Genomic DNA, 15222 nt, shown 5'->3' with positions numbered 1-15222 from the left:
TTCAGGTCTCAACTCAGATACCAGCTTCTGCAGGAAACCTTCCCTGCCGCCCCCACCCCTACATGATCTCCCGTCAGCACAGCCGGTTTGTCTCCTTCATGGCACTGACACAGTCTTAATGAAACATCTATGTGTTTTCTTCCCCACTGAGATGTCAGCTCCTGAAGGAACAAACTGAGTCCTGCAGTTTGCAGTGCCAGGCACATGTAGCATTTAATGAGCACTGGAAGGCACCACCAGCATGGTTGATGTGAAAAATGACTGACCATACCAAGTGCTGGTGAGGGTAAGAACTGAAACAGCTGAAGGTCTATGCAGCTGCTGAGAGTGTACAGTAGTACAACTACTTAGGAGAGCAGTGTTGTAGTTTTTTATAGTCTATAAAGTCGCATATAGACTTGCATAGGACCCAGCAATCCCACACCTGGAGATTTGCCCAGGAGAAAGGAAAACGTCTGTCCACACAAAGACTTGTACACAAATGTTGCAGACTTGTTCTTAATAGCCCAAAACTGGAAACAAACCAACCGTCCATCAAGAATAAGCAAGACTACTGCATCCCCATAGTCTGACTGGGCATGGAGGAGAAGGGATTCCCTGTGAGGTGGCTGGGAAGCCACCTGAGTGTTCAGTGTGGCCACAGCAGGTGAGCTGTAGTGCTTGTCACGTGGGATGTTGGGCTGGACCCAGGGTGACGTGGTGCTGGACGTTCAAGGTTGTTGAATACATGTGGTTGTGAAAGACCCGGCAGCTGGAGGGCAAGGCTGGTGGAGGTATGTTGCTAGAGACAGAGGCTTGCTAGGCACCGTGTTGCCTGGCCTGAGAGCAGGGGACGGCCACTTGAGAGAACCCGGCCCTGGTGCTGCCTGTGGGGGCAGGAGTCTTATAAAACACCAATTAAGACATTTGACCCAAATTTGGATAAAAGCCTTTTTCCTGTATCAAGCAGAGCTAATAATACACATGTATTCATAATTTATGAGGCCTAGTAAGTGGGAACAATTAAGGAAAAGGCCTGGGCAAAACCTGTTTCTCTTAGCCTTTTTTTGTTCTCTGAGGTAGTTCCACCCTCTCTGCCTCCATATAAATAAAAAAAAAAAGGAAACACTGTCCTTTTTATTATTATTATTTATCTGATTTCATTACTGTTAGCTACCATTTATCAAGCACTTACCAAGCCAGGCCATAACATTGCCTTGTTTAATTGGAATGGTGTGGGGCAGCTGTTGTCCCACTTTACAGATGAGGCAGTTGAGCTTCAGAGGGATGAAGGGACTTGCCCAAAGGTTCACATCTGGGAAGTGGGGGTGACGATTCAGGTCTGCCAGACCCCAGGGCCTGTGGTCTCCTGGTTCTGTGCCAGCCTCCCAATTCAGGCAACTTCTGAACCTTCAGGGTAGCCCTTCTGTAGGTAACTATTAAATTAGAGACACCAGGATGGGAAAGTGATCATCCCCTGGGTTGGTCTGGGGTTAAGGCTGGGAATTTGCATTATTTCTAGTAAGTTCCTGGGAGGTGGTGACTGTCCCACACTTTGAGAAGCACTGGTCGACTGGTGCTGTTGGCAGAGCCTCCATGACTTCCTTTTCCTCGAGCTACCACTGTTGGGTAGGTTTGTGCCCTGTGGGCCCTCTCCTTTTTGCATATATATTGTCATACATAGAGGAATGTGTAGCTTGCGTTTTTTTTTGCACACATGGGATAATACTCTACCTGCTGATATCTGACAGTTTAGCTTTTTATCTGACATGCTTTGGACAACATAAACATCTACCTCATTCCTTTCAGTAACACTGTAGTATTCCATAATACGGGTCATTATAGTTTTGTTTTCCTATTGTCTACTGATGGGTGGTCTGACACATTTTAGACATCACAAATATTCCTGTGAAATCCCAGGAAACGGGTGAGTTTCTCCAGAGCATAGCAATCCCTCAGTAATGTCAGCCATTGTTATTGCTGTTGTATCTTATTTTTTGTTGTATCTTATTAATATTGAGGAATGTTGTCTTCTAGAAATCCCCTTTCACATGGGGCAGTTATATATATAAGGAGTATCTCTCAATTCACAGATTCTAATAAAGTTTTCAACATAACAGTTCCAGTAAAAGAAAAGGGCAGTGTGAGAAAAGAGGTGCTATGTGGGCAGGGCTTTGACTATGTAGCAGTGCAGAGGAGGCGGGGAGAGAGCAGCAGGCAGGGTCTGTCCTGCCAGGGCCTGGTTTAGCTCCTGGTGGATTCAATAGTTGCAGAAAAGGGGGTCAGAACTTTACATCTCTTGGTCACTTGGCAAAACTAGCCCTTGGCCAGGAGCAGCCAAGGGTCCGGGCTGGCAGCACCGCGAGTGAGAGAGTCTCTGCATAGGTCTAGCCGAGCTCAGCTCTGACCTGTCCCCTTTCCTCTGTCTCCTCAGAGCGGAGGGTCCGGGGAGGAGCAGCTCTGCGCCGACTTCCCTGAGCTTGACCTCTCCCAGCTGGACTCCGGGGACTTTGACTCAGCCACCTGCTTTGGGGAACTGCAGTGGTGCCCAGAGAACTCAGCCCCTGAACCCGGCCAGTACAGCCCTGACGACTCGGAGCTCTTCCAGGTACGTGCCCTCAAGCCTTGCCCCCTGCTGCCTCACATGCCTCTCTCTGCTCCTGAAAGCCTGGCTCTGCCTGTACCATCTTTTTCTGCACACTTGCCCATGTGAAAAAGTCTCCTTACCCACCAAAGCTCTTGGGACCCTGTCTGTCACCCTGGATCTACACTTGATCTCGGGCAATTCCTGCCCCCTCACCAGGCGTGTGGAAAGGAAGAGCTGCTCTCTCTGTGCCCCTGAGTCAGACCAATGCTCCCCGGTGGGCCAGGTTCCAACTCCTCCCTTCCCTTTTATCTCACAGAATTCTCATTCCTACCCTGTGAGGCAGGTATGATTATCTCCCGTGTTACAGATGAGGAAACTGAGGCTTGCGGACATTCAGGCATGTGCTAGGGCAGTTTACCTAGTCAGTAGCTTAGCTAGAGTCAGACCCAGTCTGCCTGGCTCCTGAGCCAGGGATTTATAACCAAGGCAACCCCATTATGGGAATGACTCACGTTATTGAGCAACTGCTCTGTGGCAGGACTGTCCCTGTTTGTGTATATTAACTCACTTAATTCTCTTAATAACTCTCAGACATAAGTATAGTTATCTTCATCGTTCACCTGAAGCCTAGAGTTTTTAAAAAAGAGGCAGTGTCTAGAAGCACTACGCATACATATGCCTCTGACCCCAGTGTGCTCCCACACCTGGCCTGGGGGGCACGGCATGGTGGACATTTCCTTTAAGAGGCCCTCTGACATGGAATAATACGAGGTCCAGGGTTTGCTTCAGAATAAAGGCAGCTCTTCGTGCATTTGCTTGTGTGGGCATGTGGTCTGGAGGGTAGTGGATGAAGTGGGCTCGGCCATGCTGCAGCTGGGCGACGGTCACCCTCGGACTCACCATTCTTCCCTTGGAATGCGCTCCCTCGTGAACCCCGGGGGGATGGCCATGGCTCCCTGTGCCTGTCTGGCAGTGTAATATGAATAATTATGATTTTGTACTATGGGCCAGATGCCATGCTAGTGTGACATGAGCATCCTCTCCAATCGTCCTCTTGGTGGGTTGCATTGTTCCTTCCAGAAATGTTTGTGGAGTTCCCTTTGTGTGTCCATGAGCTCACTCAGCAGTCCGCGGGGGACGCTGAGCCCAGATGGGTGAACACAGAAGCAGACGGTGGTCACTGTGACAGGGGCACAAAAGGAATAAGCCTGGGATGAGAAGATCTAAAGACTCGTCATCAGGAAAGGCCCCTCTGAAGAAGAGATGCTTCAGCGGAAGGATGAGAGGGAGGAGCTGCATGAAGGTCAAAGGGAAGGAGCAGAGCTTCGAGGCGGAGGAAGCAGTGTGTGCAGGGCCAGAAAGCAGGAAAGCTTGCTGTGTTGGGGAACCGAAAGGCTGGAGGATAGTAGCTGAGGGGAAAGAGCCAGGAGGTGAAGTTGGAGAAATAGGCGGGAGGCCGGATCATGCAGGGTCTCATGGGCCATGGTAAGGAGTTTGGATTTTTCCCAAGACTATTCTAACCTCTAAGTAAAGGACTATTAATAACCCATTTTATAGGTGGGGAAAAAGAAGCTCAGAGGGGTAAAGTAATTTTCCCAGGGTCACACAGCTCGGAGGGTCAGGGTAAGGATTAGCTGAGGAGCCCGTACCCCTCACTGCCGCACAGCCTCTCCGTCAACCCTCTGAGGATCAGCAGGGCTGGGCTCTAGTTCTGCCGCACCCAGGGACTCCATTCTCCATCTATGGGCATGACCGCCATGCCATAGCTGCCCCCTCCCTCACAGAGGGCCAACTTTCAGAAAATACTTTCAGGTTGTAGAGAGTTCACGAGTGCATGAAGACCATCCACACCCAAACTGTACAAGCCCCCACATACTCGGAGACTGCCCAGACTGCCCCACAGGCCCCTACTGTGTGTGTGAAATGGCCTCACATACAAGTCAGCCTGGTGCGGCCCCCAGGCTCCTAGCCCAGCAAGGAAGGCAGAATCCTCACAGATGGTCAGAATCTACCCAGCCCCTCTCCCCTTTATGGCCTGCACACCCCACCTGTTCTCCTAAGATCAGGCCAGCTCCATCATTACACGCGGATGCACCCTCAGTTCATATGACTGTGTGATCAGTGCCTGACTCTCCCCCACCCCCCAGACATGAGCCCCAAGGGCTTGAAAGCCACTGTGCACTGTGCAGTGTTATACTGCCAGGGCTCTGCACAGAGCCTGGCACTTTGTCAGGGCTTAATAAATGTTTATTAAATGAATAAATCCTTTGATGCCCAGGTGTCATGTTGGCTTGCCTCCTACTAAGGCAGTTGGTCAGTTATTTCCTCTACTGTACTCACATCTTCTGTGTGTGTGTGTGTGTGTGTGTGTGTGTGTGTGTGTGTGTGTGTGCGTGTGCACGTGTGTATGTGTGCATGCATGTGTCTATATGTGTCCTTTAGACTGTGAGTGCCTTGAAGACAAACAGCATTTACTGGTCTTGGGGCCCTTGCACATTGTAAGGGAATAATCATGTGTGTTGAATGGAGGGACTGATTGTAATACTTATTTTCTTTTCTGCTAAAGAGCAGGCATGACCCATTCCCAAACCCTTGAGCTGGGATTCTAGGGCTATAGGTTCTAATCCTCCCTCGGCCACCAGTCTGCATAGTTTCCGTGCTTGGGAATCATAGAGCCATGCTGCCTTGTGTCAGAGCCATGTTCTAACAGGTGAGTGGCACCATTGCTGTGGAAACGGACTGGGAGAGGGGAGAGCAAGCAACCATCGCAAGGGTGACATCTCCTCGGGGGCAGGAGCAGCACTTCCATCTCTGTGTGCCCAGGGTCCTTGGGCCAGAGCCGCAACCGGCACTTAGTAAGTATGTTTGGACAAAGCAGGCTGTGGTCACTCTGCCACAATTTCTATGTGGCCTTGGGCCAGTAGCTCTTCTGTTGGGCCTCAGTTTCCCCATGTGAGGAGTGAGGAAGGAACATGGATTCGATCTACAGTTCTTAATTTCCTGGGAGGAAGAGTCATGGGTCCTTTTAGGCTCTGAGGGAACCTATGGACCCCCCTCCTGGAAGACAGGGGGAGCTGATTTCCTGGGTGTCCAGGGCTTCAGGCAAGCCCCCTGGAGAGCAGAGGATTTCTGAGTGTCTTTCTGGACCTGGCAGCCACTGCCGTGTTCTGTGGCATTCTTTAAGCCTCTTTAGACCTTCAAAATGAAGCATTTTCCCTCAGATTTCTGAAAGTCTTAAAGATTTCCTTTTCCTCTTTCCAGCCTGAGATCAGCTTAGGAAGGTTGGGGGTGGGGCCGAGTCTATTAATATCCCTTCCTCAGCTGATTAACTCTCCATTAATTTGCACTCTGTTTCCATGCGGAGCAGGGAGTGCTGAGCTAATGGGCCCGGGAAGAGGAGAGGGGTGGCGCGGCTCCCTCTGACGTATTATCCGAAGGTGCTGATGGATAAAGTAGGCATGAACGGCCTGTCTTCCCAGGCAGAGCCAGGGCCTCCAGCCCCACCCGGCTGCTCCTGCGCTGGAACAGCCCGTGGAGAGCAAGGCCTTCTGTTGGTCATTTTGTCTTTACCCACCTGTCAGGTACTTCTTGAGGTCTCTGTTGTCACGTATTCATTTTAGCACAATGCCAGGCACACAGCGCATCCTTGACACTCCCTCTGACTTGCTGGGTGACCTTGACAGGTCTCTCTCCTGGACCTTCATTCCCCTTACCCAAGAAAGAATGGTAAATAGGTTTCCTCCTGAGCACTGGCAATTGTTGCCTAGAGGACAGTGTTAAGAAAGATGCTGGCATGGAAGGAGTGAGAGCCGCAGTTGGTTAGTGACATGGGGACTGGTGGCACACAGGCCACATGTTTAACAGCCCTGGTCACTCTGTGGTCTCTGAGGGACCCAGCTCCAGTATTTGCAGTAATTCATAGTATCTGTGGACTGTTTGCTGTTGTCCTTGTGAAAGAGGGAATTCTCATTCTACCTAGTACTGATAACATAATTTCTGAATAACTTCCCTCCCTCTGGAATCCATTGTCTGAGACACTGATCTCAGTCTCTCCCTGCAGCCAGAGTTCAGTGTTTGGTTCATTCCTTTTTCCATTCGGTAAGTCCGCCTCTCTGCCACCTGGGCCTCAAGCACTAAGCTAGGCGTGGGAAGAACGCTCTGGAGTGCGTTCATCACCACTGCCCATCTTGGCCTTCCTAGTAGCCATGGAGGGGAGGCTGCCCAGGGATCATACCTTCCATCTGACAGAAAAAGCAGCGAGGCTTAGAAGAGGGAGACGGCTAGTCCAAGGTTCCCTTATGGGGGCAGAGCCCCATGTGGTCAGCCCCAAGAGTGGTCACTGAGGCCAGTTCCAAGATCTTAACTCCCCATCCCACAAGACAAATGCTCTGGGAACACAGGAGACTGCAGCCTGAGGGTGGGGGTGGGGAGCCTCAGGTGAGACCTGGCACTTTCTCAGGCCAGAGTCTCTGGACCTGGAATGACCTCTGTCCTCCCACCCTTCACCCCCATCCTTGGCTTGCGTCAGGCCCAACCAAAACCTTCTTTTGACCTTTCTTTTATTCTCAGCTCTGTTCCAAAGATTACAGACACGTTTGTTCTCTTCTCCCCATGTCCCCACTTCGAATCACTCAGCTGTTGCTCCAGCTACAAGGCCTAGAACAGATTTAGTCCAGCCAAAAGGCCATCACAAGACGTGTATTTCAGATGAATTTCCTGAAGAAAGGATAAACGGCCTAAGCTGGGATGGGAAAGGCATCATGTGACGGAATGTGCCGCCTGCCAGAACAGGCCCAGCTGCCGGGGTGTACTGAGGGAGGCGCTCTGGGCCTCGCCTGGAAGCAGAGCATGGGGGCTGGCGGGCTGGGGCTGGTGGGCAGGTTTGGAGTGTGCAGCACCGCCCCTCGTCATTACAGACCTCAGACATCAGAGAAGGAAGAGTCTTGCTTCATTGACACATGGCGGGCTCAGTGGGAGTCCTGCCTCTGTCCTTCATTTGCTGTGTGACCCTAGACATCTTGCTTCACCTCCACAGGCCTCATTTTCCTCAACTGCAAAACAGACTTGAGAGTAGTACCCCCTCTCGGAGGCGGCTGTGGGTTTACCTGAGGCAGTGTTTATTTACGGAGTCTTTCTATTCCTCAATGGCCAAAGTCTGTCCCACTCATTGGCACTAGGTCTTCCCTCTGCCCAGAATCTTCTGTCCTCCACCCTGTTCCTGGTGGTGCCTTCTCATCTGTCAAGCCTAAGGTTAAGAATCAGCTGCCCAAAGCAGCCCTCTTTAGTTACCCTAAGCAGCCTGTAAATCTTTACCGCTTTCTTATTCTCTATCACAGTTCGTTTTATTTTCTTCTCAGCCTTTTTACTCCCTGACACAATCTTGTTTCTTTGTTTAACTCCCCTGGAGAATAAGTTCCAGGAGGGTAGGAACTGTGCCAGGCTTGGCATTGCTCTGCCACCAGTCCCCAGAAACACCGGGTGCAGAGTAGTCATTCAGTGTGTGTGTGTTAGGGGGAGGGGGAGGCGGAAGAGGAGGGGGGGACTGCTACTGCCACAGTCACCACGGCTCCCATCCCCATCCTCACTGCCACCACCGCCACCACTGCCACTGCCACCCTCACCACTACCGCCAGCGCCACCACCACCACCATCACTACCACATCACCACCACTGCCGCCTTCACCACCACCACCACCACCACCATCATTATGGTTGCAGGAATTGTCATACTAATAACAGTAGTAGTAACAAGTGCTTCTTACATACCAGGCATTGTTTTCTAAGCATCATACCTAGGTCAACTCACTCAGTCCTCAACAATAAACTATGACTAAGGACCCACAGCTGATGAGTGTGATGTCTGGGGCTCAGCCTAAGTCCCTCACCACCTCACTAATGGTCACTCATTCAGTCATGAATAAGGTGAACACGTCCTGGGAGCTCACAGGCTCCTACCACAGAGAAACTGTAGCTGTTTTAGTATTACTTTGGTTGTCATTGTGATGGTCCAGCCCTGAGGCTTCCAGCCTTTATATTGCCTGCCTGGCCCCTGGGTCAGAAGGGCCGGGACCTGCCGTGGGATGCTGCTCCGGTGGCGCACACCAGCTTCCGTGGCCCAGGGCTGCGGCCCAGGGGTTGGGTGTGGAGCTGGTGTCCTTGGTGAACATGAGAGGTGTCTCTCAGGTGGACAGCCCTGTGCCCAAGGTCACATGCTGATGAGCCTCAGAGCCAGGACTGGGACTCTAGGGAAAGGCCATTTCCAGTGTCACCTGCTGCCTGCTCGTAAACGTCTGTGATTCTTGGAGTCAATAACACATTTCTAGGGCATCTGCTACCGCAGCAAAACTGAGAAGATGTGGTGGGGGAAGGATCTGAGTGAGTTTGGCAGGAGTGTGGTGGTGGTGCGGCTGCATGTACAGAACAGGCTGCCACCATGAAGATGGCTGAGCCCAGGAACTAACTGTGTCCCCTGTCTGCTCCACCCAGATAATCGACAGTGAGAACGAGGCCCTCCTGGCAGCACTCACCAAGACCCTGGACAACATCACTGAAGATGATGTGGGTCTGGCTGCCTTCCCAGCCCTGGACAGTGGAGATACATCCCCCTGTGCTCCAGCTTCGCCTGCCCCTTCATCTGTGCCCCCCAGCCCCACCGTGGAAAGGCCCCAGGCCTCCGCTCCTGAGGTGGATGAGCTCTCATTGGTGAGAGCCCATTGCCAGCTGGCGTGCCAGTGGTGGCCTGGGATGTGGTATCTGGTTGGAGGGGTGGTTGGGTGCCGGGAAGCCAGCTGAAGGGGTTTCTGTGTATCACCCGCAACAGGGCTCCTGGCAGGCAGCCTGGACGGGACGTGGGAGACCTCCCTGGGCCTCACCTTTCCCATGCATTCAGCTGAGCCACAGGGACTTCATCTGCACTCTGTAGGCCCTTTGGGATTCTGTGACCTTAATTGTGTGTTAAACCCTTGACATTACATGCAGACATTTTCCTAAAGATTATACAGACGCACACAGTAAAAACTCGAGCAGCAAATCTGGACTGTTAAAAGCAAAACTTCCTTACCCATCTCACAATCATTTTCTTCCTTCCCCAGAGGTAACTATGGTTACTCATCTGTTACGTGACTTTCCTCTCTTTTTTTTTTTTTTTAACTACAAAAGGGAGCCTGCATTATACAACCGCTATGTACTTTGCTTTCCTCAGTAAACTCTGTGTCTTGGAAAGTCTTCCAGAGGACTCTGGGTAGCTCTGTTCCATTCTGTTTCTTGCACAGAGTTCTGTGAAAGGGAGTGCCATAACTTACCAGTGCCCTGGCCAGGGAGTATTTATGTTGCTTCAGTTCCCTTATTGTTACCAGTGCTGCAGCCACTGTTCTGGAACAGGCCTTGCCACATCTAAGTGTGTAAATTCCTAGAAATGGAATTCCTTGGTCCACAGACACCTGATTTTTTTGGTTTAGACAGATACTTCCAGATTGCCTCCAAAGAGGTTGAACCGGTTTATATTCTCACCAGCAAAAGTTAAATACTGTTGTATGTGAGTATAAGTGGAATGTGGGAATGTGAATGTGGAATCTCAGCTTTTTGGGGAGAAGTCCTCAGCTTTTATCAGACTCTCAAGTAGGGGGGGCCTCCAAAGTCGCTGAAAGCAGCTGTCCTTGACACAGGCTGAGGGCGCCAGAGGCCCAGACCTTTGGGCTGTGAAGTCCAGCTTCCCTCACCTGTCCTGGGCTCCTCGCCTTGGTGCTACAGCTCCTGGGGTCTGACGAGGCTTACCTGGCAGATCAAAGCCTATTGGATCTGGAAGAGGTCTTGGGTCATGGAGAGATTGAGCTAGAAAGGTCCATGGTAGCTGTCAAGAGCAACTCTGGGGAAACAGTGACCCAGTGTAGAGAGGGACTCTACCGTGGTCACACAGCAAGTTGGTGTGCCGGCAAAGACTAGAACCCAGGTATTCTGAGTCCTTGCCCAGGACCTCTTTCCTTCTCTCCCACTTCCTTTGAGTTTTCCAAAAGCAGTGTGAAATGTTTAGTTAGCACCTACTATGTGTTCAGTCCCACACTGTGGCCTCTGTTGGTAGGGGCCCTGCTTCCTTTCAGGTGGAATCAGACACCCTGGGTTTGAGGTGCAGTCCCTCCAGTTAATACTTGTGTGTCTCCTGGGCACCTCTCTGACTCAGCTTCCTGGTCTGTAAGGTGGGGTTAATAATAGTGCTTATCTCAAAGGCTGTTAGGAGGGGTACAGCAAATAATAGATGTAAGCACTTAGAACAGTGCCTGGCACACAGAGGTTGCTCAATGAATACTATCTAAGTAATGGTCCCGACAGGACCAGTAATAGTAGCAAACGGACTTCTCAGGGCCCTTTCCCCACCACGCTCTTTGAAGGGCCCAGGCCTCCGGGGTGAGAGCGGCCGCTGCTGGCTGTAGGTTTCCCTCCCAAGCCTTAGACCACCGTGTACTCAACACCTTTGTTTCAGGCACTGTGCTAGGCACACAGGAAACACTCACCATCTAGACTCCCAGCATATCAGCAGAGTTCCAGAAAGGCCCTGAGAAGTTATCCAGACACCCAATTCTGAACCTGGAGTCATGGATCCCAGAGAGTCCACCAGTGGGCTGGCGGGGACCCATGGGCCTCTACATATTTGCATTTTTCTGATGTCAGCAGCTTCTATCATATTCTTAGAGGGACTCCTGAGTCCAAAAAGGTTTAGATCCAGTCAGTTAGTCTACCTTCCTGTTAATACCAATGGAGATTCCAAGATCCAAAAAGGACTCACCCAAGGCCTCATGCTGAGTTGGGGCTGAGCTGGGCCAGAGGCAGGCCCCTTCCGTCCAAGCCAAGGATCTTTTCCTGCCCACATCAGAGAATCACACACATGTACATGTTGGCTTGGGATCTAGGTGGGGTGGTGGGGATCCTCCAATGCCTAGGAGAGTGTGGAGTGGCTTTTTCTCTCATCCTTGGGCCTTTGTCACTCCTTGCTGGGGTGACCTCAGGGCTAGAGGATGCTTCCTGACTCATTCTTAACATTGGCTGTGACGGGATCCCTGGTGGAACTCCAAGGCGCCCTCAGCTCCCTGCTGTCTCAGCTGGGATATACTGTGCCCCCTGACCTCTGTGTGCAGAAGTGTGAGAGTCTCAGCACTTCTTACAGCAGGATTGGAGAAGCCAAAGAAGCTTCAGGGTGGTGTGCTCCCGCCTGTGTAGAAGCCGCAGGTGGCCAGAGGCGAGGTGTGCATGTATATCATGTGGCTGAGCCCACCTTGTCAGAGGGTCGCAGGACTGTGGGAGAGAGCAGCTGCCTCGGAGGAGAGGATGGGGTCCTTGGGCAGCACGGAGAGGACTGCTTCTAATTGTCCACCTGTTAGTATGTGTGGGATGTATTTTTTTACCATTTATAAGTATTACTTTTTTAAGGTAAGAAATTAATTTTTTAAAAAAACAGTATGAATAAGCACAAAGAATGAAAGGGAAATCAGCTGGAATCCCACACCAGAGAATCGGTGTGGCACCTAACTTCCCAGGCCATGTATGTGTGTTACAGGTAGGTGCCAAGTGTCCCACTGATGTACAAACAACATATTTTAACGTAGACTGGGCAGGCATTACCCAAGATCTGTTTGGCTTTCTCAAAATCACAGATACTTTTCTTGGGTTATGAATTCTGAAGAGGATTTACATTTTATTAGGCTTGCGTGTGTTTAGGATCGTTAGAAAATCTGCCCTGCTAACTTCCTATATCAGGGACAGTCTAGGTCATTGACTGCCCTCCGGTGTTCTTCCCCTGCCCCTGTGATGGCCTGGAGGCAGGGCTGGTCAGTCCCGAGGGCTAGCTGTGGGCTCTGGCCCGTCCCCCAGACCTGCTTTTCCATGGCCTCCGGCTGTGGCTCAGCCCCACTCCTCTGCTTCTCCCGCAGCTGCAGAAGCTCCTCCTCACCACATCCTGCCCAACTTCAAGTCCCGATGCCCAGAAGGAACGGACCGCCTGGCGCCAGGCCAGCCTCAGGCCCAAAAGTCAGCGACCTTGTGTCAAGGTATTTCTGTACATGCCCCAAAAGCCACCCAGGCCCACAGCTCCCCTTGGGGCGTTGTAGCCTTCAGCTCCTGTCAGGGCGCTTTTGTTCAGTCCCTTCCAGTGTCCCTCCTTGCCCCTCACACAGCCGATGGAGCTGGAGTGCTGGGCACTACTTGAGACCCAGGCGGTTTGGGGTTCTAGCAAGGAGTCTGGATTCCTTTCGTGGGGAGGCACTGGAGAGCTGAAAGCTCTGTCATGAGCACCCAGGTGAGAAGCAAGTGCCCACCCGGGCCCCACCTTCTGAGACTTCCAAGGAGGGCTTTCATAGTGATTTCTCAGTGTCCCTGTCACTCACAGCCGGTACCCAAAGCCTTCCCCTCTTGTCTCTGGGCACCTGCATGAGACTGTTGCACACAATCCACCCTCAGGGCAGAGGCAGGGTAAGGCCTCTCTCAGACCCCAGCTCGGTGTGGAAGCCTCTCTGCCAGGGCTCCCCTCAGGGGTGGAGCCCCGTCCGTGTGTGGCCACCCCCGTGACCCGCCCCTGCTTGTCCTGCCATCCTCCCCAGCAAAGGGCTGTCCAGCCCTCAGGTTCCATTCGCTCCTTTGTGAGCCAGCTCTGCATCTCCTGGGAGGCTAGGGAGCACCCAGAGAACTGAGACCCCCCTGTCCGCTGTCCTGGCCCCAGCAGAGCAGGTGACCTGGGAGGAGAGGCCCTGTGTGGACAAGTGGGGGCGAGTGTGACGCGAGAGAGTTGGCTGAGGCCAGATTGCAGAGGTCCCAAAATATGTAATGAATACATAAAAAATACCTGTCCAAGGGTCTCCCCTTCATCCAGTGGGCACTGGGAAGCTCCTGAATTTCTCTCTCTTTTTTTTATAAACAAATTTATGGAGGTGCCACTTAACATATCACAAAGGTACCTGTTTTAAAAGTACAATTCAGTCATTTTTAGTAAGTTTAGGGTCATGCAGCCATGACCATGGTCCAATTTTAGAACATTTCTGTCATCCCAGAAAGACCACTATTGCCCCCGTTCACAGCTGGTCCCTGTTCCTGTGCCCAGCCCCAGGCCACCACTCATGTACTTCCTGACACAGTGACTGAGGGCGGTAGTGCAGGGGCAGCAGGACAGTCAGAACGGGCCACTGGCAGTCAGTCTGCAAGGGGTGAAATCCGTGTCGGGAGGCCTGCTAGAAGGCAGGCCATCCCTTCATTTCTCATTGCCTGAGCACTGCCAGCGGCCAGGCTTGGTGCTGGAAGCTGGGGATAAAGTGGGTGAAACCTGGCAATTCTGATGATCAGGTGAGACACACTGGGCCCAGCCAGTGGCTGCAGGGGTGGGTCAGAGGGAAGGAGCACCGTGGGCCTCCATCCTCACTGCGGCCTCTTTCCCTCTCTAGATGGACAGCACCCAAGACAAGAGGCCCCCCACAACGCAGTCTCAGAGCCGGAGTTGTACAGAACTGCATAAGCATCTCACCTCAGTGCCGTCCTGCCTCCTGGCTAAAGCCCACTCCCCAGATAGGGGCCTGCAGCCGCCACCACCTCTGAGTCCCCAGCTCCCTGCTAGGGGGGATGGGGAGCCTGGTGAGGACTGTCTGAGCCCCCAGCCAGCTCCGGCCCTTCCTCAGGGCTTCCCAGTACTGAGCAGGGCAGGCCCCAGCACCCAGGTTTCCCAGGAGGACATGCAGGCGATGGTGCAGCTTATTAGCTACATGCACACCTACTGTCTCCCCCAAAGGAAGCTGCCCCCACAGGCCCCAGAGCCAGCCTCCCAGCCCTGCAGCAGCCCCTCAAAGCAGGTCAAACCCCAGCCCCAGTCCCGGCACCCTTCCAAAGCTGCCTGGGCTGAGTTCTCCATCCTGAGGGAACTTCTGGCACAAGATGTTCTCTGTGATGTCAGCAAACCCTACCGTCTGGCCACACCTGTCTATGCCTCCCTCACACCCCGGCCCAAACCCAGGCCCCCAAAGGACAGCCAGGCCTCCCCTGGGCACCCATCCCCTGCAGTGGAGGTGAGGATTGCAGCTTCGCCCAAGAGTACCGGGCCCAGACCCAGCCTGCGCCCACTACGGCTGCAGGTGAAAGGGCGCGACAGCCGGTCGGCCAGGCTGCAGCAGGACAATGACGAGGAGGAAGAAGAGGAGGAGGAGGAAAAAGAGGAGGAAGAGTGGGGCTGGAAAAGACCAGGCAAAGGCCTGCCATGCACCAAGCTAGCGAGGAAGCTGGAGAGTTCGGTGTGCCCTGTGCGGCGGTCCAGGAGACTGAACCCCGATCTGGGCCCTTGGCTGACGTTCACTGATGAGTCGCTGATCCCTGCGGAGCCCCAGGAAGCTCTGCCCTCACTGCGCCTTGCTTCTGAGGCCTACAGCGAGGCGGGGGAGCTGGGCAGCCCCAGGGACGAGGACAGTGGCCAAGACCAGCAGCTCCTCCGGGGACCCCGGATCTCGGCTCTGGAGAGCCCCTGTGAGAGTGGGTGTGGGGACACGGATGAGGACCCCAGCTGTCCACAGCTCCCTTCCAGAGGTAGTAGGAGTCGGTGGTCTGCAGGAGAGGGGGCAGGGGTGGGGTGTGGTGCACCACATTGCACGGGGAGCCCGGAGCCTCATGTTGGGCACGTTCCTTCCCCTCTGGCT

The 15222-nt window shown here is 52.9% G+C and overlaps 1 protein-coding gene across 3 annotated transcripts in view; it reads left to right on the top strand.

Moving 5' to 3' along the window:
• Positions 1-15222, top strand: part of PPARGC1B (PPARG coactivator 1 beta) — a 123465-nt gene that overhangs the window by 89267 nt on the left and 18976 nt on the right. For 2 of the 3 annotated variants that reach the window (XM_036881458.2, XM_057490806.1), the window contains exons 2-5: positions 2414-2587; positions 9053-9268; positions 12487-12603; positions 13987-15112. In XM_036881458.2, coding sequence (XP_036737353.2) covers positions 2414-2587; positions 9053-9268; positions 12487-12603; positions 13987-15112 — 1633 coding nt within the window. Of the gene's footprint in view, positions 1-2413; positions 2588-9052; positions 9269-12486; positions 12604-12627; positions 12852-13986; positions 15113-15222 lie in introns of those variants that run through there. The other variant, XM_057490827.1, reaches the window with a different exon arrangement.

This window comes from Manis pentadactyla, chromosome 2, assembly GCF_030020395.1.
Source record: "Manis pentadactyla isolate mManPen7 chromosome 2, mManPen7.hap1, whole genome shotgun sequence".
Classification (NCBI taxonomy): Eukaryota; Metazoa; Chordata; class Mammalia; order Pholidota; family Manidae; genus Manis; species Manis pentadactyla.
Note: the sequence above shows the minus strand (reverse complement) of the source record. Positions and strands in the feature narration are given on the sequence as shown.